Here is a 26,081-nt window from a genome sequence, read left to right as displayed (position 1 = left end):
AGCGGCCTGGTCCTCTTTGGCCTTTCGGCCTACCATCTAATCCCCTGGGCTTCTTTCCCGAAGCCCCTCCTGCCTGTCCCTCCTATGCCTTCCTCTTCCGGATGTGCTCCGGGTCTATCTGCCTCTCCCTTGCCCTGGCAATCATAGAGTCCAGGGTGGGGCAAGCTGAAAAACTGACATTCTCCCGAATATTAGCTCGGAGCATGTCATGATAGCGGGTCCTCCTCATGTCCTCATCACCCATATACTGGGGCACCAAAAATGCCCTCTCCCGGAACTTGGCGGTGATCTCCGCCACAGTCTCCGTCGTCTTTCTCATGTCTAAGAACTCCCTGCCCAGCTGCTGAAGCTCGATAGCCGGCGCAACTCTGCCCTGAACCTGGTCACGAAGTCCGACCAGGTCATAGCCTCAACAGCTGAGGCTCATAAACGAGTCACCAACGGACTCCCACCAATCCCTAGCTCGATCTCTCAAACATCCTGCTGCATACCTCACCTTCGACCCCTCGGGGCAGAAGCTAGTCAACTGTGTAGACTCAATGTCTGCAATCCATCGCCTGGAAGCTATGGGGTCCTTCACCCCATAAAAATCTGGCGCACCACTGCCCCTAAAGTCCTTAAAGCACAGTGTGCAAGATCCCGAATGGCCAGATGCCATGTCGCTCCTAAATGCCCGGAGGCGATCCACCATCAGCTCCAATATCCCTTCCTTGATCGACCCGAAGATAATGGGGGTCGACTCAAGGATGCCTCTGGTGATCTCTGACGTGATGAACTCGCGTAGCCCCTCATCTACTAGCTCGGAACCTAATCCCAAACCCGATCCCTCTCCTGTGCTGCCAACTGCTGGCCTCAAGCGTAGTACCACCATTCTGAAATACATAAATAATAACTGTTAGCGATACTGATATCTCTGGAGGGATCACACCTACTACAAGTTCCCTGGTCTTATATTGGCCTTCCTCGGTTCGGGTACGGATCCTCTGCTTTTAGTAGTATGGGCCCATACTACCTTCCACATCTATCCGTACCTTCTCCAAGGACTGCATTGACTCCACCATGTCCCTTTCACTACCGCTGATCACTGCTATACTCATCCTAGGCTTGCCCCAGGAAAATCTCTAACTCCACCCTACCCGGTCCTCAGCTGCTGAAGGCCTCCTTGTAATGCCAATCAGTCATTACCTGAATACCATCACATGTGGTGAGGCTCAGATAATCCTTCGAGTAACAGACTCGGCTCTACAACGGTTAGACTCAGACAAGAGCTGCACAATAGGGCCAAATCCAGCACTCTAAGATTATTCAACCCTGATCACATGTGACGTGACGTATTCACCTAATGTCTAACTCCCATCACTCAGAGCCCCACGAAGCACAAAGCAAGTAGCATTCAGACAAAAGGGAACAATCTCAAGCAAATCTATCCTCATAGAGAAAAGCTGAACTAGCATACAATGCTAAACTCATACTATCAGGCATAACCTAAACAGGGTATCCTACTGTTGTCCACTCAATTCTAGCATGCAGTTTCTCATACACTGAAGCACATAAAGTAGGCACATAAAGCATCACTCCTAGATCCTTAGTCCTATTCTAGCATGCTATTCTACTGAAACTGATAAACATAACATAAGCTTGTATGGGTACTTTGGGGAATACTTACTTGAGCTCGGCCAGTCGCGCACATCACACACTTCGTTCCTTCTTAAAACTCTTTACTTAGCTTTTTAGAAAATATTTTCTTCTTTAAAATCTTTTAATCCCTCTATTTGAGTTCAGACACCCCCGAAGGTGTGTCCGAATCCCTCAAACCAGGGCTCTGATACCAACTTGTAACGTCCCAAAAATACATGCCAAAATTTTTCATTTTTAAATCAGTGCTTTTGAAAAACATTAGTAAATAAACATCGCCTGATCATAACATTTCATAAACATATTTCGTGTCTGAAATCCAACACACAAAAACAACCATAATGTTAGAGTACAAAATCCCAGAATAGATCATGATGCGGAAAAACAGAGTACGTGTATGATGTGCCGCTACCGCGCCAGCTCCTTCCCCTTCGATGAAGAGGTACCTGAAAACAAAACTGTAAATTGTAAGCACAAAGCTTAGTGAGTTTCCCCCATAATGCCACATACCATACAATCATATAATGAACAGCTAGGGGATACGGGCCTCGCCCACACCCATGGGGAAACGGGCCTCGCCACACTCCGTTATCTGGGAGATACGGGCCTCGCCCACACTCCGTTATCTGAGAGATACGGGCCTCGCCCACACTCCGCTATCTGAGAGATACGGGCCTCGCCCACACCCCCTTACTGAACCATAATCATACAAGTATCACACAGACAACAAGTATAAACAATTCTATCATACTAGCAGGTATCACAATCAAACTCGACTATGAGATGCGGGCTCTGCCCACACTCTGATACTAGCATATCGTCTATACAGGCCGGCCTTGGTGCCTTAGACCCGTCCCTACTGGAAGGAAAACTCACCTCGAGAGTAGCTGCTGAAAACTTGCTCAACCTACGCCTGGCTGCCGCACCGGTAATCCCTCCGGCTATAAATCCATAAACATGGATTAGGTACTCATAAATACCCCTTAGGTCAAATGACTGGTCAAAGTCAACTCTCTGATTGACTGGACTCGCCGAGTCCTTCTACGTCTAGTCCGACTCTGACTCATCAGGTCCCTGTTCCCATTCACTGAGTCAGCCTGACTCGCTAAACGGGGACAACTAACAAACTCGCGACTGGACTCGCGGAGTCCACGGGAGACTCGCCGAGTCCGACGAACAGATCTCACAAGTCGCTCCAATCTTCCCTTAGAACATCAACCTTGGAGGTTTGGAGATTCTGGGACTATAGCTACACGTTAAATTGCTAATTATGCGTGCGGTTACGAAGGGTTGGACCTTCTGCACTTAAACCCTACTGAAATCGGGGAAAGTTTATACGACTCGCCGAGTTGGAAGAACAACTCGTCGAGTTCAAGGCTATATTCAAGGGACTCGCCGAGTTTGAAGAACAACTCGTCGAGTTCAAGGCCATCTTCATGGAACTCGCCGAGTCCCCTTCGACTCTTCACCCATTCTGGCCAACCCTGAGACATGCAACGGATCCAACTCATGGGTCTCAGTTCCTAGGCCACAGAGTAGATTTCGGGTCTACTTTCACTTCTGGAAGACTCCACTTCCTCCCTCTTCTTCTAAACTCCAAAACCTTCTTTGGAAGATCAAAATCACTCAAGAACACAAAAAGGGGCTAGGGTCGTTCTCTACTGCTCTCTGGGAGTAAATGGGACGAAATGGGTGTTTTTGAGTGGGTAAAATAGGGTGCAATGTCTTAAAATAAAGTTTCATCCAGACGGGTGGACTCGCCGAGTCCATGCATCGACTCGCCGAGTTCCCCGTTTAAACCCCGTGTCCGCCTCGCTGATACTCGGCGAGTCGGGACGCAGACTCGCCGAGTTCATGGCAAAATTAAGAAAAATACTTAAATAAAATCGTACCAGGAATCTGGTGTTACAGACATTATAGAAAAAAGAAAATCCCATGAAAATGAATCGTAAGCTTTCTTGTAATCCACTTTGAAAATCATAAGATTTTTCTTCTTCACCTTGCACCAGTCTACCACTTCATTTACAATTACCGACCCGTCTAAAATTATCTACCTTTAATGAAAGAAGACTGCTCTCAACTCACCGCTATATCAATAACCTTTGCTAACCGAAGAGCTAAAAGTTCTGTGATAATCTTACATTGGATGCCTAAGCGTAATTGGTCTATAATTTTTAATAACAAAAGGGTTTGGGTTTAACACCTTATGAACTAAATTAATAAATGAAGAATTACATCCCGATGGAATAAAGATAGATTGAAAAAACTCCACCACAAAGGTATATATATATATATATATATATATATATATATATATATATATATATATTGCGACAAATCAAATCCCAATACCTTTTGACAAAAACAAAAGTAAAACCATTCAGTCCTGGCGCATTGCCACCACCACAAGCCCATACCGCATCCCTCAGCTCCTCAATCGATGGGAGAACATCTAATACCTAAGATTGATTCGGATCCACGCTTTGAAACCGCTAACTTCAAGTAGTCAACCAAACCCCACTAAAGTTTTCAAACTTCCTTTTGTAATATTGAAAAAAATCAAACTTAACCCTATTTGGTTGCCTCATCCATTCATCATCAATATGTATTCCTTTTATAGTCTTGTGTCGCCTCTTATTCTTCAAAATTCAATGAAAAAACTTTATATGTTCATCTCCTTCCATGTGCCATTTAATTTTACATTTTTAAGCCAAATCACTACATTTAATCTTGTCCATTACATACACCTTATCAAAAGCTTTTTTCCTTTCCATTTATAACTCTATGAACCGAGCCTAGCTTCCAAAAGTTTATCGATCTTCTTTAATCTGCTTTCAATCACCCTTTTTGTTGATCTTTTAGAAATCAAGAAACCCAACCTTAACTCTCTACCCACCAACTTACTTTCCTTTTCTCTCAAGAGCCACATATGGTGTCAACCACCACCATCGAGCTTATTCTAGCCATCGTTGTTGCGCTACCATCACTCTTCCCTTCTCATTTACCCCATCCATAACGCTACCTACACAACGTCACCCCTCCACAACCTCCTCCCTCGTAACATATCTCAATCAGGAGCGTCATCTCCACATCTCAAGGGTTTTTGTTCAATTTAGGGTTTTCACAGAAGCACTACCACCACATATATCCCATAATCAAACACATGGTAAGCGTTTTCGTTCGATTTTTAGACCAATTAGATATGTGTGTCTTGAAGAACAAAAACTATGAACAAACCAGGTGTATGTATCGGTTTAGAAGGGTTTTTTCTAGATTTTTTTAGATGAAGGGTTTGTTGGTTTCAGACATCTCGAGTTTTTTGAGTTGGTTTTGAAGTGGTTTCTAGGTTTTTATAGATTTGGAGCATTTTCAAAGGGATTTCGAAGTTTTCATATTTGGTTTTATGTGTTTTCTGGATTTGATTTTTGTTACGGGTTTGAATGTGTGTCGTGTGTTTTGAGTTTGAATCATTAACACTCATTCTAATAGGGGATGATTGTGGTGGTGATGGCGGTGACGGTTGTGTGGAAGGATGGTGATGACGGTGTTGATGTTGGAGGTGGGGCCATTTTTAATTTAATAAAATGTACATTATTGTCAAAATTAAAACAAAATAACAAAGATAAAAAAAAGTCTTTCAATCATGTAATTTTGTAAAAAAAAAATAAAAAAATAAACTATTTTTCATTTAATTCATTTAGTTTAGATTTTTGCTGGGAAGGGTGTTGATACATATGTTATGAAATAAAGCCCTTCCATTTTAATTCTCTTCCTCAACATGCAACATTCGCCCTCTGTGAGCAAAGGAACAGATCACATCGCTTCCCGCGTACAAGAACCCTAATTTTAATCAATTCTCCAGATTCTGTGTAAAACCCTACAACTATTTTGACATTCAATTTCTGTGTTTGGTTTTTTCTACAAAAAATCGTGAAAAAATGACCCAACTGAAGCCCATTCTCTCTCACGTCGATAACATCCCGTCGGCCGGAAAATTCAAACCGGACAAATCATCTCTTTACTACATCCACCATCGTCTCCGTTACCAAACTTCTCTCCCCAAACTTACAATTTGGTCGACCATTTTTCTCTCATTAATCGTTTTTTTCTTCTTCTTATCCCCTCCTGCTACCCCCGCCCCTCGCCGTGGCCTCCGTACAACCACATCCTACGGAGGATCAGAATGGGAGAGCCGAATCAAGCTATCTGCTAAACCCCGTTCCGGCACTGGTCATACAGTCCTTGTTACAGGCGTCGCCGGTTTCATCGGCGCTCATGCTTCGGTGGCTCTTAAACGGCGTGGAGACGGTGTGGTTGGACTCGATAACTTCAATCATTACTACGACATCACACTAAAAAAATCACGGAAATCGAAACTCCTGGACCGCGCCGGTGTGTTCGTCGTTGAAGGTGACATCAACGACGGAGTTTTGCTCCGGAAACTCTTCGATTTAGTGCACTTCACTCACGTCCTCCACCTCGCTGCACAGGCCGGCGTCAGGTACGCAATGGTAAATCCCAATTCATACATCAGATCCAACATAGATGGCTTCGTTAACCTCCTAGAAGTTGTGAAATCGTCGATCGCGCAACCGGCAATTGTCTGGGCATCTTCCAGTTCGGTTTACGGCCTCAATTCAAAAGTACCCTTCTCGGAAAAAGACCGAACCGATCAACCGGCGAGCCTTTACGCCGCCACAAAGAAAGCCGGTGAGGAAATCGCTCATGCTTACAATCATATCTACGGTCTATCAATTACTGGTTTGCGATTTTTCACTGTTTATGGACCTTGGGGCAGACCTGACATGTCATATTTCTTTTTCACCAAAGATATCTTGAATCGAAAGCAGATTTCTATCTTTGAAGGGCCTAATCATGGAACTATCGCTAGGGATTTCACCTACATTGATGACATTGTAAAGGGTTGTTTATCAGCAATAGATACAGCAAAAAAGAGCACTGGAAATGGAGGGAAGAAGAAAGGTGAAGCTCAATTTAGGATCATTAATTTGGGGAATACTTCCCCTGTTTCAGTTCATAAGTTAGTAAGCATTTTGGAGAAGTTGTTGAAGGTGAAAGCTAAGAAGAAGGTGGTGTTGATGCCTAGAAATGGGGATGTGCCAATAACGCATGCCAATATAAGTTTGGCACGTATGGAGCTTGGGTATAAACGCACCATGGATTTGGAGATGGGATTGAAGAAATTTGTTAAATGGTATCTTGATTATTATGATGCTAAGAAGAAGAGTTCTTGGTGAAGTGAAGAAAACCAGGTTTATATATATAAACCTTTTTTCAGTAATAATCTTTATGATCAATGCTACTTTTTAAAACTAGTAAATGGTTTGTAGGTTCGAGATTAAACATTAACATGACTGTGTTCTTTTGCATCTTTCTAGTTTCCCTCGAAATAACTTGGCAGTGGAAGACTATGGATTGATGTATTAGTTTTAGATTGATGATTATACGATAATGAGAAGTTATTTAGATATACGAATAATAGTTGAATACTATACTTTAAATGTATAAAATAATGTGTCTTGTGATTGCTGTAATCATCATAGAAACTAGAAAGAGGAGCCATGCGAGTCTTGTTCTTTGTTTTTTTATTTATGAAAGTTGTTGGGATTCCAATCCATTCATTCCATTGTGGTTTTGGATGGATTTTCTTTAGGTAAATTGTTTGGTGAATCTCATTGATGTTGAAGCGAATGATTTCCACCTTTTAACAGTTATAAGATGGTAAGATTGTTTTACTGTTCAGTGGTTGGCTTTTGATTCATTCAGAGGTCAGAGGTGATTTTTATGTCACTTCTTGGTGGTTTTGTGTTGAGATTATCAAACAACCTCTAAGATAAGTAAAAAAGACACATTTTTAGCTTAAATAAATTAGTCTCGTGTAAAATATAAATTACTTTAACTTTCAAAACTTTAAAATCAACACATTTAAATAATAATACGTTTATAAAACTTAACATAAGTATTTTAAAATATTCAAATAATAATACGTTTATAGGCCCAAGGTCGAGGCCTGAGCCGGCTACCATCCTGTCTACCACCTTCGTCCAAGGCAGGTCGACTTTGGAAGTAATAGCCAAAATCCAACCCAATTTGTCAATTTCCCCTTTATTTATACTTTTGGTCCCTCTACTTTCATTCTTCTTTCAGTTTCATCTCTCACATACTAGAAATACCAAATGCCTTCTGTTTTAATTTTCCTTGTATATCCCTGTTTTAATATGTTTGGAGACATTTTATCAATCTATAAATGTATAAATGTTAGGAACTAGGGTATTCATGAGTTTGTTATTGATCAAAATTACTTGGACAATTGGAGGAGCGTGTATTCATTTTCTTGAAGTTTATTTTCTTTTTATGTTTCGGTTTTACAAATAATATTTTAGAATAATCTTATAGTAGATCTTTTCTTGAAGTTTATTTTCTTTTTATGTTTCGGTTTTACAAATAATATTTTAGAATAATCTTATAGTAGATGTTTAAAATCTCATAAAAAAAAAACAAAATACCAAGTTTAGATTGTTTAGAATTTGTAGAGTTTCAAAACGTAATGATAATGTCCGAAAATTGGATAGTGATGAAATAAATGGCAATTTTTCAAAGTTTATTTTATGAGGTCAAGCCAACAAGTTAGCTGCAGATGACAAGTCAATTTCATATTGAACAATGGTGTTTGGATAGGGAAAAAAGATAGAGTTTATATCTTATTGCTTATCTCCACCGTTATAAGCTAAGTTTAAGTGTTTGGATAAGAAACATTAAAAATTGGCTTATTGTGGTGAGAAGAAGCTAAATAAGCTACTTTTGAAAAGCTACCCCCCTCTTAAAGCTTATAGCTTATTTCTAATCCAAACACTTTTACGAAAGCTGCTTTCTCACACCGTTATAAGCTAATAAGCTATAAGTTAATTTATCCAAACACCCTCTGACAAGCCAATTCCAAACTTAAAAGCTAACAAATTGACATAAGTTAGCCCTAAGCTGACAAATAAGCTTGATTTGAGAAGCATTATCCCCATGTCGAGTCTGCCCAAACAAATCGAGGTTAGCTTAAGCATTCTCTCTAAACTAGCTCTTTGCAGTGATAAGTCGACCTATATCTTTCTAGGGATGTAAATTAGTCTGGTATCGAAAGAACCAAAAACTGATTAAGGAGTGAATGAGAAACCGATAACTAGACCGAATAACATTAATCGGCTCCAGTTCGGTTCTACTAGAAAGCGTGCTATCTAAAATGGTGATCGGTACCGAAACTAGAACTGAAAATCAAAAATGATGAATTGGGGAACCAGACTGAAAACCACTAACGGTTCCAACCAGTTTAAAAAGTTCATACCTTTATCTTTCTACATAAGTTTGCTACTTAGAGGTGTCACCGACTCTCCCTCTTGACCCTTTAAAGGGCTGCTACTTAGTTGATGCATGTCATTCATCATTTTCAAGATCTAGTTCGTCTTATCGAATTGTGCATTTTCATACCACCTGACTTATACTAAATCATAGCAACCTTTAACTTGTTACTTAAATCCTTGAAAACTTTAAATATAGTTAATAACTTATAAGGGTAATAAACTTTATCTCGTGTACATATTTAGTTGCATATTTTTCTTTACATATTTAGTTATTTGTTTTTACTTTTTCCTTATAGACATATGATTGTAAAACCTTGTATTTTCGTATACATACGATCATTAAACCTTTTTATTCATATATAATCATCAAAATTTAGTACTCATATTGTATAAAAACATAAGTGACTAAATATAAAAAGAATAAAAAATTAATAGTCAAATTAAAAATAAAAAATAAAATAAAAATTAATTAAATATATCGTTAAATCCTCCCTAAAAAATAAAAATAATTTTGTCACATGTCACTCTCTTATTAACTTGGACACATGTCATTTTTTGGTATTTTTGAATAATTGTTTTTTTCATTATTTTCTATTTTCTTAATTAACTCATCATATTTACACCACAATTAATAATTGACTTAATTGAAAATAACCAATAAATTATAATATTAGTATTCATATAGTATTTAATTCCTTTTAAATTCAAATTTCAAATCTAAAATTTCATATTTAAATAAAATTTTATTTAAACTTGTATATTTAATTTTGTATTTTATCAAACCTGTATAACATTTGGGTGTCACACCTAGTACTTTATAAGTCAATAACCATTTGAAATAAAACTATATAAATTGGTTGAGATAAATTGATAAGAACATATAAGTCGGATGTTTTTAAAAGTCATTAACCCTAAAATATAAGCTCTAAATTGAAACTAAAACAAGGTATCTAAAAACAAAGGAAATACGTATATTCGTAAAAGAGGAATTGAGTTTGGATGAAGAAAATTATATAATAGAATGGTGTGATGCAATTAGGTTTAACGCTCTGCTTATCTGTCAGCCTGCTCTATAGTCTGTACATTAATCTTCGGGTACCCGATCACGTGGTTCAGCTTTTCCGTGCTCAATCATGTACACAAAAAGATTCTGCCAAGAAAAACGATGACCAAAACCCCAACCCACCTACGATCAACAATTAATAACATGAATCTCTCTGTTAATGGCCACCAAATTTAGTCACCCTCTTCACGATCATCGTCAATTTCAGCAATGAAAGGTGGGTTTTCAGCGCCCGGTGATTACATCTACTTCAAGTCCCAAGTTCCTCTCCACAAGATCCCTGTAAGTTTTTCTAGTCATAGATTCCGTCGATCTTTCACTTGATTATACATCTACTGACTTACCCAATTCGATAAGTCACTGGTTTAGTTGTTATCGATTGTTACTTTCATTATGTCAAAACCCTATTTAAAGTTTCGATTCAGCATCAATCGTTCGATGTTTAGTCCCAATGAACCTAAAATTATTAAAATTCACATTAAACTGGACTGGAGCTATACTTCAACTTTTGAGATTAAATTGGCTAATTTGCACCTTCCGATTGTTATATTACTTGCAAGCATTAAACTTTATAGCAAGTTCTATAAACAGAGAAAATGTTGATATTAGGTTTTACATCCAAATTGATGTAAGAATAACATATATGGACATAAATTTTACAGATTGGTACAAAGCAATGGAGATATTATGACTTTGGCCCTAAAGTAGTGCCTCCATTGATATGTCTTCCTGGAACTGCTGGAACAGCAGATGTTTACTACAAACAAATCATGGCACTCTCCATGAAGGTAACAACAACTTTAAAACCAAGTTGAAGGATTCTTTTTCATAACAAAGTTTGTTTCTTTTTCAGGGTTATCGAGTGATTTCTGTTGATATTCCTCGTGTATGGAACAATCAAGAATGGGTTCAAGCATTTGAGAAGTTTTTGGATGTTATTGATGTCCACCATGTAAGATTATCTGATTCCTTTTTTGATGTTATTGTTATTTATTTATCTAATGAATCTTTTTTATTTTTTAACAGATACATCTTTATGGAACATCACTTGGTGGATTTTTAGCACTACTTTTTGCTCAACATAGGCCAAGAAGAGTAAAGTCTTTGGTCCTTTCAAATGCATTTTTGGATACAAAATATTTCTCAGCTGCAATGCCTTGGTCTCCTGTGTACGTATCATAAAAAAAAGCACTTTCTCTTTTTGTACTGAATGAACCGTGAGTAAATGACTATTTTACCCTTGTGTAACAGTGTAAGTTGGACCCCATCTTTCCTGTTGAAACGGTATGTCCTAACAGGAATCCCGAATGGTCCACATGAACCATTTATTGCTGATTCTGTGGACTTTGTTGTTGCACAGGTGAGTTTTAAATCTAAAATTTGAATTATTTCCTAGTAATTTTATAAAAGTTTAAAGTAATTATATTTATCTCATAATAAATATGTTAAAAATATAAAACTTGCAGGTTGAGACCTTGACAAGGGAGGATTTAGCTTCCAGATTGACTTTAACAAGTGATGCTGCATCAGTGGGACCTCTTCTGCTTTCCAATTCTTTAATCACTATTATGGATGTAAGCTTCCATAACTCATAATCATATTACAAACAGCAACCTACTTTCATTTATTTGTTTAATATAGCATAAAATTAAAAATTGCCAAATTACCAAAAAAACATTTTATTTTTGAAATAAATAAAAGTAAGTAAGTTGGTGTTTGTTGCGTTTAGGTGTTTATATTATTAATGATTTAAATGGGATGTGTGTTTTAATTTTATTTTTAAAGACGAATGATAAAGGGGCAACTCCACGGGAACTTAAAGATGAAGTAAGCGAAAGGTTTCCGGAAGCAAGAAGAGCATTGATCAAAAGTGGCGGTGATTTTCCATTTCTTTCACGCCCAGATGAAGTTAATCTCCATCTTAATGTAAAAAAAATTTAAAAATATATATTTCCACAACTTTTTTTTTTTTATATATATATAATTACATCATAATTTTTATTCTTTTATAAGTTTTAATCAACATGGTGACAGTTACACCTGAGACGCGTTGGTGTAGAAGCCCGTGAAGACCTGGTTCCCGGAGTCCCAAAGGGCGGCGGCAATGGTGGCGGTGATGGTGGTGGTGGCTCTGGTGGACCAAAAGACGATGGAGAAGAGGAGGGGCCGAGCCCTGATGGACCTTCTGGTGACGTTGCTCAGCCTGTAATTGGTCCGGAAAGTAGTGATTCCGGTGATGTAGACATTCAGGTGGTTGGCGGCACCACTGCCGCCATGAGTGGCGGCTCTCTACCACCGGTCATACTTGAAGCTTACTTGAAGCAATTGATGGTTGGGTGTTTGGTTGTTTATTGTCGGATTCCTGTTAGTTTGTTAACATTGTACATGAGTGATCAGGATTATTCTAAGATTCATTTGTTTGTGTAAATGGCGACTTTTTTGTTTGTAAAATATTGTTTGGTCCTAGTTTTTTATACAACATTTTTTTTGTTAAATTCAAGTTGAGTGTATTTTGTTCCTAAAAATCAAAGTTCCAACATTATGTTATAAATTAAATGTTTTGACTTGTCTTGCAGAATGTTATAGGGTAATAAGTAGGCTGGTGTTCATTCTTGATATCTAAACACATACACGCACACACACTAACACATGTTTAGATTATGTTTGGCATTTTCGTCATTTAGCAAAGCATGTTTAGATCGGTTTTTTTCACTGGAATCCGATCTCTTAGTATAGGCCCCAAAATAAACTTTCGGTGGATTGGGTATAAAAGGTCAATACATAATTTGTGATGAAATTGTATGGTAAAGAATCATGATAAGCGAATGATGTTATAAATAACTAAATCATTATTATTAATTAAAAAAATATCATTTCTTATTGTAACTGGAAAATGTTGACTAATTTGTAAAGTGTTTTCCAACCATGTTCGGCATTTCCAACAACATAATATTGCAGAATTATACATCAAGTGCAATATTATATATATTTTTTACTGAAAACACGTTCGTACTTAACTACTTGTGTTAAAATGTAACAAAACAAACCAATGCCAACTTTATAATTAACATAATATTTGTTTAACTAGCTAATTGCTATTACACTTCTCTGATCAAATGAGTAGATGGTTGAATATGTTTTAAATTTATAGGAATTACATTAGAGTAAATTAACCAATTAAATATTATTGGTGGAGTTGTAGTATGTAAAACCATACAAAAATTAAATGTAAGGCTCTGTTTGGCATAGCTTAAAAGCTAGCTTTTAGCTTATCAATAAGTTATTTAAAACTAATTTATAAAAAAGTTAGCTTATAAGTCATGATAAACTACTTTTATGGTCTTATCAAACATAAAATAACAATAAACTAACTTATTTTTGTCAAAGATATAACTGAGCTCCTTTTCTTCTTAATTGACATTATATTCATTTAACACCTTTATTTTCACCACTTTTGTTTATCAAAACAATTAAATCATTTCATAACCCGTAACTCTACCCAATTCATTACAAGTAATATTTCATTAATCTTTGAGAAAGTGGAATCGGCCTGTTTTCACCATACCCATCATTCTCTCTTTGATTAGTTGATTCTCATTACAATGCTGTCCAATTTAGTGTCATCGATATTAACAATGGTGGGTATCCAACCCGGCAACCCGAGATCTCCCTAACCTAAATATGGAATACATGATGCTTTTTTCAAAATAAGAGACGTAATTTTGGTTTTAATACAAATCCGGCCACTAGAAATGTTGTATGCTTTATCATAGGTATAAATGGCTTATGTTTTATTGCATGTATATATGTTTTATGTTCTTTTGTAATTTGTATGTATACCTACTAAACGTTTTTTTTTTTTTTTTTGCTTATATAATTTTTTTATGTTTAATGTCCGTATACATGTTTTATGCTTTATTTAATGTATACAGGTTGAACTCTTTCTTGCTTTTACATCTGCTTGCATTATTGCTTGTACACCTACTTTAAGCTTTATTATATGCATACATGCATAACGCTTTATTGCTTGTATACAGAATTCGAATACCAGCTTTAGGCTTTACTAAATATACATATGCGTAACAATTCCCCTCTTTCATATCCACTGTAGTGTACATCTATAGAAACATATTCACGATGCATGAAGAGTTGTATTTTCAGTTGAAGCATCCTGCATAGCCACGATGAGAAAAACGAATTTCAGTTTTTATTTTATACCTTTATCATTCAATGTATTATTTTGTCTTTCTCCCTTAACTTTTAATATCAGAACTTTGATGGGAATGCCAAATTTTGTCAACATACAAGTTGCTGAAATATAGAAATTATTTGATTAATTACAATTAATATTCTTCTTCTTGTCTTATAATGTGCTAATTTGTGAATAAAACAGCTTCACAACGAAACTAACATTCACATGTTCATCTTCTTCTTGGTGATCATCACAAGAAAAATAAATAATGGAAACCTTGACAACATATCTACTTCCCCTTTTAATTCTTCCAATTTCCATCTTTCTTTTTCTTCAAATCCATCAAAAAACCACAAAAAAACAAGAAACAAATCTACCCGGGTCAAGTGGATGGCCATTCATCGGTGAAAACATGGATTTTGCAATGTTGGGTGCTCAAACATACGTTTCACAAAGAATGAAAAAGTACTCACAAGACGTCTTTCAAACATCTCTATTAGGAGAAAAAATGGCGGTGTTTTGCGGGGCCCACGGCCATAAATTCCTCTTCACAAACGAGACCAAGCTCCTCACATCATGGTGGCCGGAATCCATGAACAAGGCATTACTCTTCCCGGAGTTTGTTAATAATCCAGTGAAGGAGGTGACATCACTACAACGTAACTTTATCCGTGATATCTTAAAGCCCGAAGCTTTAAAACGGTACATATCTGAAATGGACTGTATGGCACGCAGTCACCTGGAAAATGACTGGGCGCCATACAGGGAAGTTAGTATCTTCCCTTTGTCTAAAAAGTATACGTTCGCATTAGCGTGTAAGCTTTTCATGAGCATAGAGGATGAAAAGCACGTTGAGAAGTTGGCGGACCAGTTTACCCTTATCACAAATGGGATGTTTTCGATGCCTATAAATTTCCCCGGGACTGCGTATAACGGGGCGATTAAAGGCGGGAAGTTGGTACGCGATGAGCTTATGAATATTATTGCGGAAAGAAAGAAGAAAATAAAGAAAAATGAAGATATAAATTTGAGGGGAGATTTGTTATCTCAAATGTTAGTTATGAAGGATGAAAATGGCGAGTTTATGACCGATATGGAGATTTCAAATAGTATTATTGGTTTGTTAGTAGCGAGCTATGAGACCACGAGTAGCATGGTTACTTTCGTCTTGAAGTATCTTGCAGAAATTCCCGAAGTCTATGAGAAAGTTTTCAAAGGTAATCATCAACTTCAAAAAAGTAGTTTTAGTCTCAAAAGTACAAGAGTTTCAATTCCAATGTGGATTAGGCTGATGTGATGCTTTATAACTCTTCTGTGAAATTTGCAAAAACCACTTTCATTGATTTGTTTATTATAACGTTCTACTTGCACTTTTTTCATGTTACAAAATTATACTTTGAAATGTAGAACAAATGTCGATTGTGAAATCGAAAGCTCCGGGTGAGTTGTTAAGTTGGGAAGATATAGAAAAGATGAAGTATTCATGGAATATGGCACGAGAAGCACTTAGGCTTATACCACCTGCTCAAGGCTCTTTTAGAGAGGTTGTCACTGATTTTACCTATGCGGGTTACACTATTCCAAAGGGATGGAAGGTAAATATAACATTCACCTTATTTTTACCAGTTAAATGCAAGAAATAGCAATGTACTTTCATTGACTTATTTATTATAGCATCCAACTTTCATTTTTTCTCCCTCTGTTTACACCTTATTCTCCATATTCTTACTCTAAGATCAATAATTTTTTGGAACCTTTTTCAGACATTTTGGATGGTGCATACAACACACAAAAATCCAAAGTATTTCCCTGATCCTGAAAGATTTGACCCGTCAAGATTTGAAGGAAGTGGGCCCGCTCCGTACACGTTTGTGCCTTTTGGAGGGGGCCCACGGATGTGCCCGGGTAAAGAGTATGCTCGATTAGAAGTACTTGTGTTTATGCATAATGTTGTGACAAGATTTAGGTTAGAAAAACTCATGCCAAATGAAAAGATAATCTTCCATTCATCTCCTACCCCAAGTAATGGTCTACCAGTTCGCCTAATTCCTCACACTGAAAGTGTTCGATTATCAAATACGCTTTCAATGTAAAGTTTTTTTTTTTTGTATTCTTTTCAACAATCTTTAGATACTTAAAATCGTAATTTATGGGAGTAGTAATCTTACATAATAATTTTTAGTCATAACTGTCTTTGCTTCTTCTAAATGCTTTCTTTTGTGAAAGGACCTTCTTACTCTGCAACCTTTTTGCCTCTGATATAGCAGCTCTATAAGAAAAAAAGAAAAAGAAAAAGGTAAGAACTTGAAGCTCTTTGTAAAATATAATACAAGAAAAATAAAAGACTTACATTTTGTTAATTTTCTTTACTTGTTCTTGTGATGGGGGTGGTGGGACGTAAGATGCAGCATTAATGATTTCCTATTGTATTCATTTTTGTTAAACAGAGAATTTATATTTAAAGAAAGATTTTAAAGCGTATTGATATTTAATACCTGAAGTTTCTCCAATGCATCCTGGATATTACCCCTGAAAAAGCAATTTGTTTTAACTTTTTAAGTATGTAATAATGTTAGGTTTATGAACACATTAAGAACATATTGAAAGTGTAGTGGACAGAATTTAACTTTTGTGTTCTGGTTTTTGTTGAAGAAATCACAAGCTCCCCATCTTTGTTGATTCGATTCTTTTCCTGATTAAAGAACATGTTTCCTTTTAAGACATCATAACCAAAGTGTAAAAAAAATAAAATAAAAGAGAGAGATTAAAAGTAGTAGCAAAGTAACCATTTGCAAGATCTTATCTCTCACTCTCTCACTTAACCAATATGCATCTTTAATGCTAAACCTCATATCAACCTTGGTGTTCACTGCAAGTGAGAAGATTATATAAAACAACAATGTTGGCATTCAAAGGTAAATGCAATTGATTTGAAAGATTTGGAAGATAGTACACCTTTGTTAACATTTTGACCTCCAGGCCCACCACTCCTAGCAAAGCTTACACTGACATGATCTAGATCACAGAGTTGAAAGTAATGAAGTTACGTATAGGGTTTAAATGGAGCGAGCATCAGATAACTCAAAACATCATTGGGATTATTCAAATCTCAAAATTCAATGATAAGGCAATGCGAAATTGCAACATACTCATCCTGCGGATATATCGATACATTCAATTGAATTGACGACACAAACGGAGAAGAAAGAAAATCATTTATTCAAGTGTTAACTGAAATTTTGAGGTTTTGATGTTATTGTTAAGTTATACCTAAAGTAATCGTTGGAATAGGTTCATTGTGGCCGGAAGCTCTCTCCTCAGCTTCGTGCAAGAGTTGATGAACCTGAGACATCCGCGCCGAAGCCTTCTTATGGCCACCGCCGCCGGAATCTGATGCTGCAGCACATCGGATTGGAGCGTAGCTGATTGGACGGGTAATAAAGCAGATGGGAGGACGGATGCGCGGACCATGTGTGCTACAGGTGCGAACGAAGGTTGAGAACGATGAAGACTGGAAGAAACTTGTGGCGATGGTCCTGATTGCCGCCATCGAGCGCTCCTGAGGAAGCTAAACGTTCATGTTCCTAAATTCACCACCGATACCGCTTCACGGAATGCTTTTCCTTTTTTTTTTTTTTGGTTCTATAAAAAGAAAATCACATTGTATAATTTGTATATCATCTAATGAAAATTTTAATACAAAATCACATTGTTACTTTCATTTTTATTTTTCTTATATATCACAACCATAGTGATGATTTACTTGTTTTCATTCTTTATTTAACAAGGTTACTCCGCAGAAATAAAAATATGATGAACATTAAACGAAATCGTATAAAGAGAGTGCCCACATATAGTTTTTTTTTAAAGAGTGAGTGCCCACATATAGTTTGTAAGTGATGAAGTGAAAGGACGTTAAAGGAGAATGGAGGGACAAAGCCATTGGCCCATATCAAAGTCTTATCTGTTTGTGGCTATGCTAAGGCCTTAGGAGGAGAAAATGAGAAAGTATAGTGACGTATATTGTTAACATTATCTCAAAGCTGCTCAAGATATCCGATGAGTACAAATCTGGTACTATGATACCGATATCTAAAAAATGTTATGTCCAAAGTTGTAGCAACCATAGACGTATCAAACTACTTGGTCATATACCATGGAGTTATGTAAAAGACTCATCAAAGGTAGGTTAAAACAAATGAAACAACACTTTCAGGAAATCAAAAATTCATATTTTATGTTGGTGATTTTAGTGTCACCGTATCATTTTATGTAATTGAGATTAACATGTGAACCAAGGGGCTTCATAATTTGTATACTAATATATGTCCAGGTTTGTGCGGACTGCACGTATATATAAGATCAAATAAAAAGTCGGTTCGACGACAAGTCGGGGGTCCGGGGGCAACGCCCCTGGGTCCGGGTTTCCAAAGGGGTAGCGCCCTTTTGGCAGGGTCTAGGGGCAGCGCCCTAGCAGGGTCCACGGGCCGTGGCTTGGTGATTATGGTGAAACTAACGAAACTCGTTAGTTTTGGTAACCCTAAATCCTCATTAAAATCCGGATTACCCTGACTTGCTTCCAAAGCAACTCATGACGGCCCAACCCTAATGAAACCCTAATTTCGTTTATTATAGAAACGGTTCTTCCTTCTCAGAAGAAACACACGGAATTTTGCTCTCGTTATCTTCAAACTTGTAACACCGTGAAAATTTACAACCAATTTAAACTTTTCAAAAACAACCCATATTCATTAAATTATTACAAAAAAGTTTTCAATTCATTTATTATCAGAGTATCCCAGAAACATCAACATAAAACTGAGGAGCAGTACGATCACGCATTCGCCTTGCCACGGTCTCCTGAAATACTTGAAACAATACACTGAAACTGTAAGCCCGAAAGCTTAGTGAGTTACCCCCAAAATACCAACCACAATACCATACACATATCATATCATAAACAGAACATCCATGCATATCGAGTCTACAGTGTGACTGGTCCGCCTGCACCAAGCCTTTAGTCCACCCGGTCCACTCTCTCTCCGAGTCTATAGTGTGACTAGTCCGCCCGCACCGGGACTTCAGTCCACCTGGTCCACTCTCCCTCTGAGTCTACAGTGTGACTGTTCCGCCTGCACCGGGCCTTCAGTCCACCTGGTCCACTCTCTGAGTATACAGTTTGACTGGTTCGCCCGCACCGGGCCTTCAATGTATTTGGTCCACTCTCCGAGCCTCGGTACGTCTGGTCCGCCCTCTTAGGGCCTTCAACCTATCCGGACCGCTCGTCGGGCCTTCGGTCTAACCGGTCCGCCCTAGGTATGTTGGCCTACAACACAAAGCAGGACCTGCCTCAACCCAACCCCAGTCCAACAATTCACATCTAATCAAACCGATCTAGCAGATCACATATCATAACAACATCCTAACCAGGACACCGACCTAAATGGTCACTAACATAGCACCATCCTATATACCAGGATACCAACCTTAACCAGGTCTCTAACATACACCATCCTAATAACCAGGATACAGACATAGCAAGCAATAACATATCAAACAGATACCCGGATTTCAATCCGATAAAGGGCCGACCTTGGTGCCTTAGACCCTGTTGATATAGTGAGGATAACTCACCTGCAACTATCGGCTGAAGAAATAAGATCACGCTGCTCCAATCACGGATACGAACTCTCCACTGGTCAACACCAAATCATTGAACTCATTAAATGCCAACAATTACCAAAATACCCCTGGAAGTCAACTGGTCAACCCTTTGCCAAGGTCAAAGTCCTCAGTCAAAGTCAACCTTCCTGTGTGACTCTACTCGCCGAGTCACCCCGTTGACTCGCCGAGTCCCTATACTCAGAAACTCCCAATCCACGAATCGACTCGCCGAGTCGCCCCAAGACTCGCCGAGTCCAACAAACTCTGAGTCCCTTCATGCTCAACTCACAGAGTCATCCTTCGACTCACCGATTCACAGCTCAACCAGAAAAAGGTAGGACTCCACGACCAGACTCGTCGAGTCCAAGAACAGACTCGCTGAGTCCAAGGCAATCTTCAACAGACTCGTCGAGTTGTTCTTCCAACTCGTCGAGTTTCTGCCTATCTTCATCCAACTCGTCGAGTCCACCCATGCGACTCGCCGAGTATATCCAGTTCTTAACCCATGCAGTGGCTTTCCGAGCCATGCAGGGGTTCCAATCCATAGATCTACTCCTCTTTAGACCCTCCATCACGTATAGTGGCAACCTTTACGTGAATCCCAAGAGATCTAAGCCTAAAACAATCTAGGGCTAGGGTTTGGGACAAAGGAACTTCACCAAAAACTCATGGGCATAAACTTTATGGCTTCTTGGATCATTACCAGCCTAGATCTGAGGTAGCATCCTCAGATCTAACTCGAAACTCGAGATGGACCTTATTTATGCCCCAAAATCCCACAAATGATAGATCTAGGTGCACAAAAGCTTCAAGAACAAATTATTACCTCCAATACAAGCTTCCACTGGATTAGATCTCGAATCTAAGTCCCCCCCTTGCTGAAATCCCCTTGCTCTTCAAGTTCTCTTTCAAGATCCCCCTTCCAGAGCTTCAATCTCTCTATCAATGGTGATCCACTCGATTTCTAGGGTTTGTAGGCTCTCAAGGATGGTAAGGAGGCTGAAGAAAGGATGTTATGTTCTTATATAGGGCACAACCCCCAGATTAGGGTTTTTCTCATCCCAGCACCAACTCGCCGAGTCAGTCACTTAACACGTGACCAGAACCGCGACTCGACTCGCCGAGTTCATCCATCGACTCGCCGATTCGACCTTCCTTATTTACACTAAGAACCCTGAACTTGCACTTCTGAACTCGGGGTGTTACAAAACTTTCATAGAATCTTTCTAGCAATTTGACTTACGATTTCTATGCCTAGTATCGTAAGTGTCCACTTGGATTATCCTAGGTTGAATTTTTTGCAACCCAGGCATAAGGTAGAAATATCAGCTCAGAAAGTGTTCTCACGATCCAAGTTGGTATCCAGATCTCCACCACAAACCATAAATTTCTAACATTTCATGGACTGGAGGTTGACCGTAGAGACAATCCACTTCCTCATACACCAAATGGAGAAATATAGAGAAAGAAGTGAGGATCTCAACATGATGTCCATCGACATGGGGAAGGACTATAATATCATTCATAAGAAAACGATTGGGGACCGACTTGTGTTTGTTGAGTTGTTAGTCACACATATTTGTGCCTAGTGGAAATCGTGTTTCATCAAAAATCAACTCTTAGTCATTACATATTTTCTTTGATTATGGATGAGATCTCTCCTAAGATCTTGGGATGATACCTTGGTGTATGTTTTTTGCCCACAACATTGTATTGGTGACATAGTCTAAGACTAAGTTAAATATTAGGTTGGTACATGGAAGAGGTCATTGGAAGGAAAAGGTCATGACAAACATATTTTAGACAAGGTGTTTATTATTTAACTTCAGAATCAGTGAGCAAAATGGTGAAGTAGTAGAAGTAGATACGGATAGACATCTTTGTTATATAGATCCAAATGTTGCGCAATCAAGAAAGAACACTAGATGCATATGGTGGTCATGAAAATAAGGATGTTTCATCAACTAGTGGTTAGTGGCGAACCTTATTGTAAGCCCAAGGTAGCCTTTGTTTCCCGTTAACTTTTTTGGCGCAATGGAAATTCTTTGAAATTGTTTTTGGCATAGTGCAGTTTTTCCGACATGCTACCCGTTACATTTTGTTCTAGGTCCGCCGTTGCTGGTGGTAGAACTTTGTTGCAAATGATATCAAACATGACAATCATTGGAAGTGACACTGATCACCTAAAAATTATAGTGGTTCGAACATGTCCATTTGAGAAAACACAACTAGGGTTAGGAAGACGGAAACGGTCAATTTTGATATTGTGATTACAAAAGAACACTTAAGAAGGAAGAAAGGAGATATTGTGCGGTTAGACTCGAAGAAGTTGGTTTTTACTAGGATGTGACCCCAAATAAGAGGTCGTGGAGGCTTAGAATCAAAATGGTGCAGTAGCATGAGAATACTCCATATTTTATGGTCCCAATGCCCTACCTATACATTTTGCTTATATTGGTGTTATGCATATAATATAAACAAGTTCCCGGTCGCCCATTGCACTCTCTGCTTTTGCAATGGTAAGGGAAGACTCGCCCTTTGGGATATGCTTAGACACTGAAGTATATCACATACACCCCTTCTTCTGATCAACTCTAGACGCTAAAAACTTGAACATTGAATGCCTTACCCTATATAGGCCACTAAGGTAGTCGGTTGCTAGTATGTATGTCGTGTTTTATTGCTAATATACGTTTTCAATGTTTGCGTTGCATGCAATATTTACTAGCTTATTACAACTTTTTCTTTACACCCGTATGGCATGTTTCTTTTCCTACTGTTGGAACTTAGAAGCCAAATATCTTTTTATTAAGTAACAATATATATACCGATATTTCTAAAAACTAACAAGAAAATCCTTCTTAATAAATGAAAAAAAAAAATTTGCCACATGTTAATCTTTCTTGAAATAAATATTATATGTAAAATATTAAATATTATATATATGATATTAAATTGCAATAAATAAATTTTCTCTTTTCTTATTTTAAAGTTATATATTAAAAAATATTTTTTGTTTACATTTTAATATTTAATATTTTTTTAAATCAACTCGTATAATACACGGGTTTCACACCTAGTTAATAATATCCATGTTACACATTCTAACCTGCCATTGCTCATACAACTTTTGTTGGGAGGAGTATTGTGAATTTTCTTGTAAGTTATTAAAAAAAATCAAACTTCCCTTTCTCAATATGCAAAACTAAAAAAACATATTTTGCTAAATTTCTACAAAATTATTTGTGAACTTTTTAGCATATTTTCATTCAACGTTTTTGAGCCTAACAGATGAAAAGCCACAAACATTCATGCCATAATATAATACACATAAAATACAAATATTGGCTCTCTTAATAAACTCAGTCTTGGAAACTAGTGTAACAGTTGAGCTCAACTGTTACAGTGGTCTCAATGTCTTCTGATCTTTGAAGTCTGTGCATGTTCAGCAGCATCTGGTTTCCTTCTGACACCCACTACAGAGGAGCTTACTTCATGTCCCCTTGTGCCCTCAGTTGAAGGCAGTGCCCTTCTGCTTCTGCTTCCCTCACCCAACCCTAAAAGTCAATTAGTCAAACACCACTCACGTTTATATGATACTCCATCTTTTACAAAACTGGAAATAAACTCATCTTGAAAAAAAAATATTACATTACATATTCAGTTACCTTCATTAATACTCGGTCCACCAATCCAGCCAGGTAAATGCTTCCTAGCTTTTCCTTTCCAAGCCTCTTCAAACCCATCAACCTCATCTACCAACACATGCCCAAAGAAAAAGACATTTTTACCCTTGTTAGATTTACATTGCTAATATACAAAATCGATATATATCATATATGATATATGTACCTTCATTGATGTTGTGCAAAACCTGCATTGTATCCACCTTACCATCTGATTTCAGATTCCTTGCTAGCGTATGGCCCTACCCATCATAAAAATTTTGCTCATCAAAATACACAAAAGAATTCATTGTACTTTGAAATCAAAATTACCTTGTCATGAATACCCCTAGAAAGCCTATGAGCTGCCTCTCCTGTGACTGAATCAGCTTCTTTATATTCTTCAAATCTCAGCTGAAATCCCACATGTCACACCATCAAAAAAAAAAAAAAAAAATTCAAGAACGTGTTTGTGTTGGTGTTACTTACTCCATCACTGCCACTCCTTCTGGTTGTAGAGGAAGTATGGTAAGCTCCATTAGAACCACCATACGTGACAGTAGAGCTCTGAAAGGTGAAACTATGTGTTTGTGGATGATTGTGTGTGTTATTATTCATAATACTGAAATCATTCCCAAATTGTGTCCCCCTTCTTTGTCCACCTTCAAATTCATCATCTGGATGCTCAATGTAAGGTTGTATCTCAGACCTAAAATGTGTTCCAGGATTCTCTTTCTTATTGTGTTCATCATCAGGTTGCTCATTTTCATCATCAGAGTTCAGTTCTTCAATAATTGGTCCCCTTGAGTTGTTTGGGAGTGAAGGTCGGATTTCATGAATTCTAGGTGGTTGTTGATTGATGAAAGGGCTTGCTCTTGGACCAAATAAGCTTGATCCAAATGGATTCATGTCCATGAAAGGACTCCCCGAGAAGATTCCACCAAATGGTTGTGTGAAGAAAGGATCATCAAATGGGTCTCTTCCTCCAAATAAGCTAGGCATACCCCCAAAACCAGAAAAAGGATCACCAAAACCAAAGAAAGGATTACCTCTTCCACTTCCTCTTCCTCTTCCTCTTCCACCTTGCATCTTCTTCAAACTATTCTGTGAACAATTCAAACAAGTAAACAATATGAACACCAAAAAATGAAATTGAAGTACTAGCATAACCATTCACCTACCATTAGTATTTAGCAACATGAATTGTTTCTTATTCTAATCAGAAGATCTGCCAATTAAGCAAAGCAAACAAGCGGATTTACTGATTAAGAAAGAACAGTTACCGATTTCTGATTAACAAAAACTAAAACTAAGCCTTTGTTTCCTATAATGGATCGATATGAAGTCATAAACACGAAGATCACCAACATGATTTTTTACGTAAAAAACAGTAATAAGCATAAGAATCCAAACGGGAATGAAATCGTGCAACTGGCCGTAATAAATAGAAAATCAAAACCCAGTCGAACTAGAACCGACATAAAGACATACAGGAAAGTGGAAACATCGTCGTATATCATAAATTTAAACCCTAGAGAGATACCTTTCGCAGAATTGAACGATTCTAATGAGGAACACCAGAATTCGGAGTTTAGTTTTGGGGTTTCAGACTTGATTAATCTGCGCTCGATAGGTGCGTGCGACAACCAAGAATATGATGTTACAACTTACAACTTAAAAGAGGTTTCTAGAATTATATTACCGACATCGGCCATAGGTGTTGTATTTTAGAGATCATCAGGAGATGTTAATATGATATGATTTCGATACGAAATAAACGTATTTTAATTTTAATAGGAGATATTTCAATCGGGTTGATACGATATTATATGAAAATTACACATGTAAAATTAGGGTTGAAACTAAAAGTAATTAAAACCAAAATTATTTTGGATTAACTCATTTTGTAACATGGAAAGGACCTAGCCGTCAATGTTTCATTTTCAATTTTTCTGTTTTCTTTCAAACTACACACTCCTCTCCACTAATCTTTCTTCTTCATCATCCCGTCCTTCGTCTCCCCAACTTCAACTTTTTCTATTTTTCATCTAAACTTATTATGAATTTACCTATTCACATCCAAACTATTATTGTTTCCATTCCGTCTACCTAGATTCTACCCTTTCAATATAGTTAATGTTTCAACTTTACATGACATGACATATTTCAAGGTATACCCTTAACCTGATATCTAACACGAAAATAAACAGGTTGGTACGACACATTAATTAAATGAGTCAATCAAGCTATCTCAATGTGTTTATTATTATGACACACCACAACACATTTGTCAAGCCTATCAAGTTTCACTTAAAGAGAGAAGTGAAAGGAAGTGAATGGAATCGAGAAGAAAATTCGGTAACTAGTTTATGTCTTGATAATTTTTTCTTCTTTTAAGAACCTCTATTTTCCTTTTGCTTCGTGTCGTGTCATAATAATAAACAAATTGAGAGAGCTTGATCATAATCTGACTCGTTTAATTAGCGTGTCGT

The 26,081-nt window shown here is 37.6% G+C and overlaps 4 protein-coding genes and 1 pseudogene across 6 annotated transcripts; 3 read left to right on the top strand and 2 right to left on the bottom strand.

Moving 5' to 3' along the window:
- Positions 1-5,237: 5,237 nt before the first annotated feature.
- LOC145058748 (UDP-glucuronate 4-epimerase 5 pseudogene) lies at positions 5,238-7,398 on the top strand (annotated as a pseudogene). Its single transcript, XR_013686492.1, has 2 exons — positions 5,238-6,908; positions 7,035-7,398. The product of XR_013686492.1 is annotated as a UDP-glucuronate 4-epimerase 5 pseudogene (transcript).
- A 2,642-nt stretch (positions 7,399-10,040) lies between these two features.
- LOC145058493 (alpha/beta-Hydrolases superfamily protein) lies at positions 10,041-12,563 on the top strand. Its single transcript, XM_079006390.1, has 8 exons — positions 10,041-10,350; positions 10,731-10,856; positions 10,922-11,020; positions 11,095-11,237; positions 11,320-11,428; positions 11,535-11,642; positions 11,854-11,994; positions 12,103-12,563. The coding sequence occupies exons 1-8, from the start codon at positions 10,279-10,281 to the stop codon at positions 12,493-12,495; spliced, it is 1,191 nt and encodes a 396-aa protein (XP_078862516.1). The 5' UTR covers positions 10,041-10,278; the 3' UTR covers positions 12,496-12,563.
- A 1,490-nt stretch (positions 12,564-14,053) lies between these two features.
- Positions 14,054-17,906, bottom strand: LOC145057874 (Class I peptide chain release factor). Of its 2 annotated transcripts, none has more exons than XM_079005786.1 (8): positions 17,531-17,906; positions 17,216-17,275; positions 17,047-17,129; positions 16,888-16,952; positions 16,756-16,789; positions 16,611-16,681; positions 16,429-16,529; positions 14,054-14,239 (listed from the first exon to the last, which is right to left on the bottom strand). In XM_079005786.1, the coding sequence occupies exons 1-7, from the start codon at positions 17,808-17,810 to the stop codon at positions 16,439-16,441; spliced, it is 684 nt and encodes a 227-aa protein (XP_078861912.1). In that variant the 5' UTR covers positions 17,811-17,906; the 3' UTR covers positions 14,054-14,239; positions 16,429-16,438. The 2 variants fall into 2 exon arrangements, with proteins under 2 accessions (XP_078861912.1, XP_078861913.1); XM_079005787.1 differs by lacking the exon at positions 14,054-14,239 and adding an exon at positions 16,228-16,315.
- Positions 14,529-16,368, top strand: LOC145057875 (beta-amyrin 6-beta-monooxygenase-like). Its single transcript, XM_079005788.1, has 3 exons — positions 14,529-15,477; positions 15,668-15,855; positions 16,024-16,368. The coding sequence occupies exons 1-3, from the start codon at positions 14,529-14,531 to the stop codon at positions 16,351-16,353; spliced, it is 1,467 nt and encodes a 488-aa protein (XP_078861914.1). The 3' UTR covers positions 16,354-16,368.
- A 5,257-nt stretch (positions 17,907-23,163) lies between the features above and the next one.
- Positions 23,164-25,345, bottom strand: LOC145058566 (uncharacterized). The gene is made up of 6 exons (XM_079006456.1): positions 25,133-25,345; positions 24,079-24,693; positions 23,923-24,003; positions 23,777-23,852; positions 23,593-23,679; positions 23,164-23,481 (listed from the first exon to the last, which is right to left on the bottom strand). The coding sequence occupies exons 2-6, from the start codon at positions 24,676-24,678 to the stop codon at positions 23,336-23,338; spliced, it is 990 nt and encodes a 329-aa protein (XP_078862582.1). The 5' UTR covers positions 24,679-24,693; positions 25,133-25,345; the 3' UTR covers positions 23,164-23,335.
- Between the last annotated feature and the right edge of the window lie 736 nt (positions 25,346-26,081).

Source organism: Lactuca serriola, chromosome 6, assembly GCF_051521515.1.
Source record: "Lactuca serriola cultivar US96UC23 chromosome 6, Lser_US96UC23_V15, whole genome shotgun sequence".
NCBI classification, from domain to species: domain Eukaryota; kingdom Viridiplantae; phylum Streptophyta; class Magnoliopsida; order Asterales; family Asteraceae; genus Lactuca; species Lactuca serriola.
Note: the sequence above shows the minus strand (reverse complement) of the source record. Positions and strands in the feature narration are given on the sequence as shown.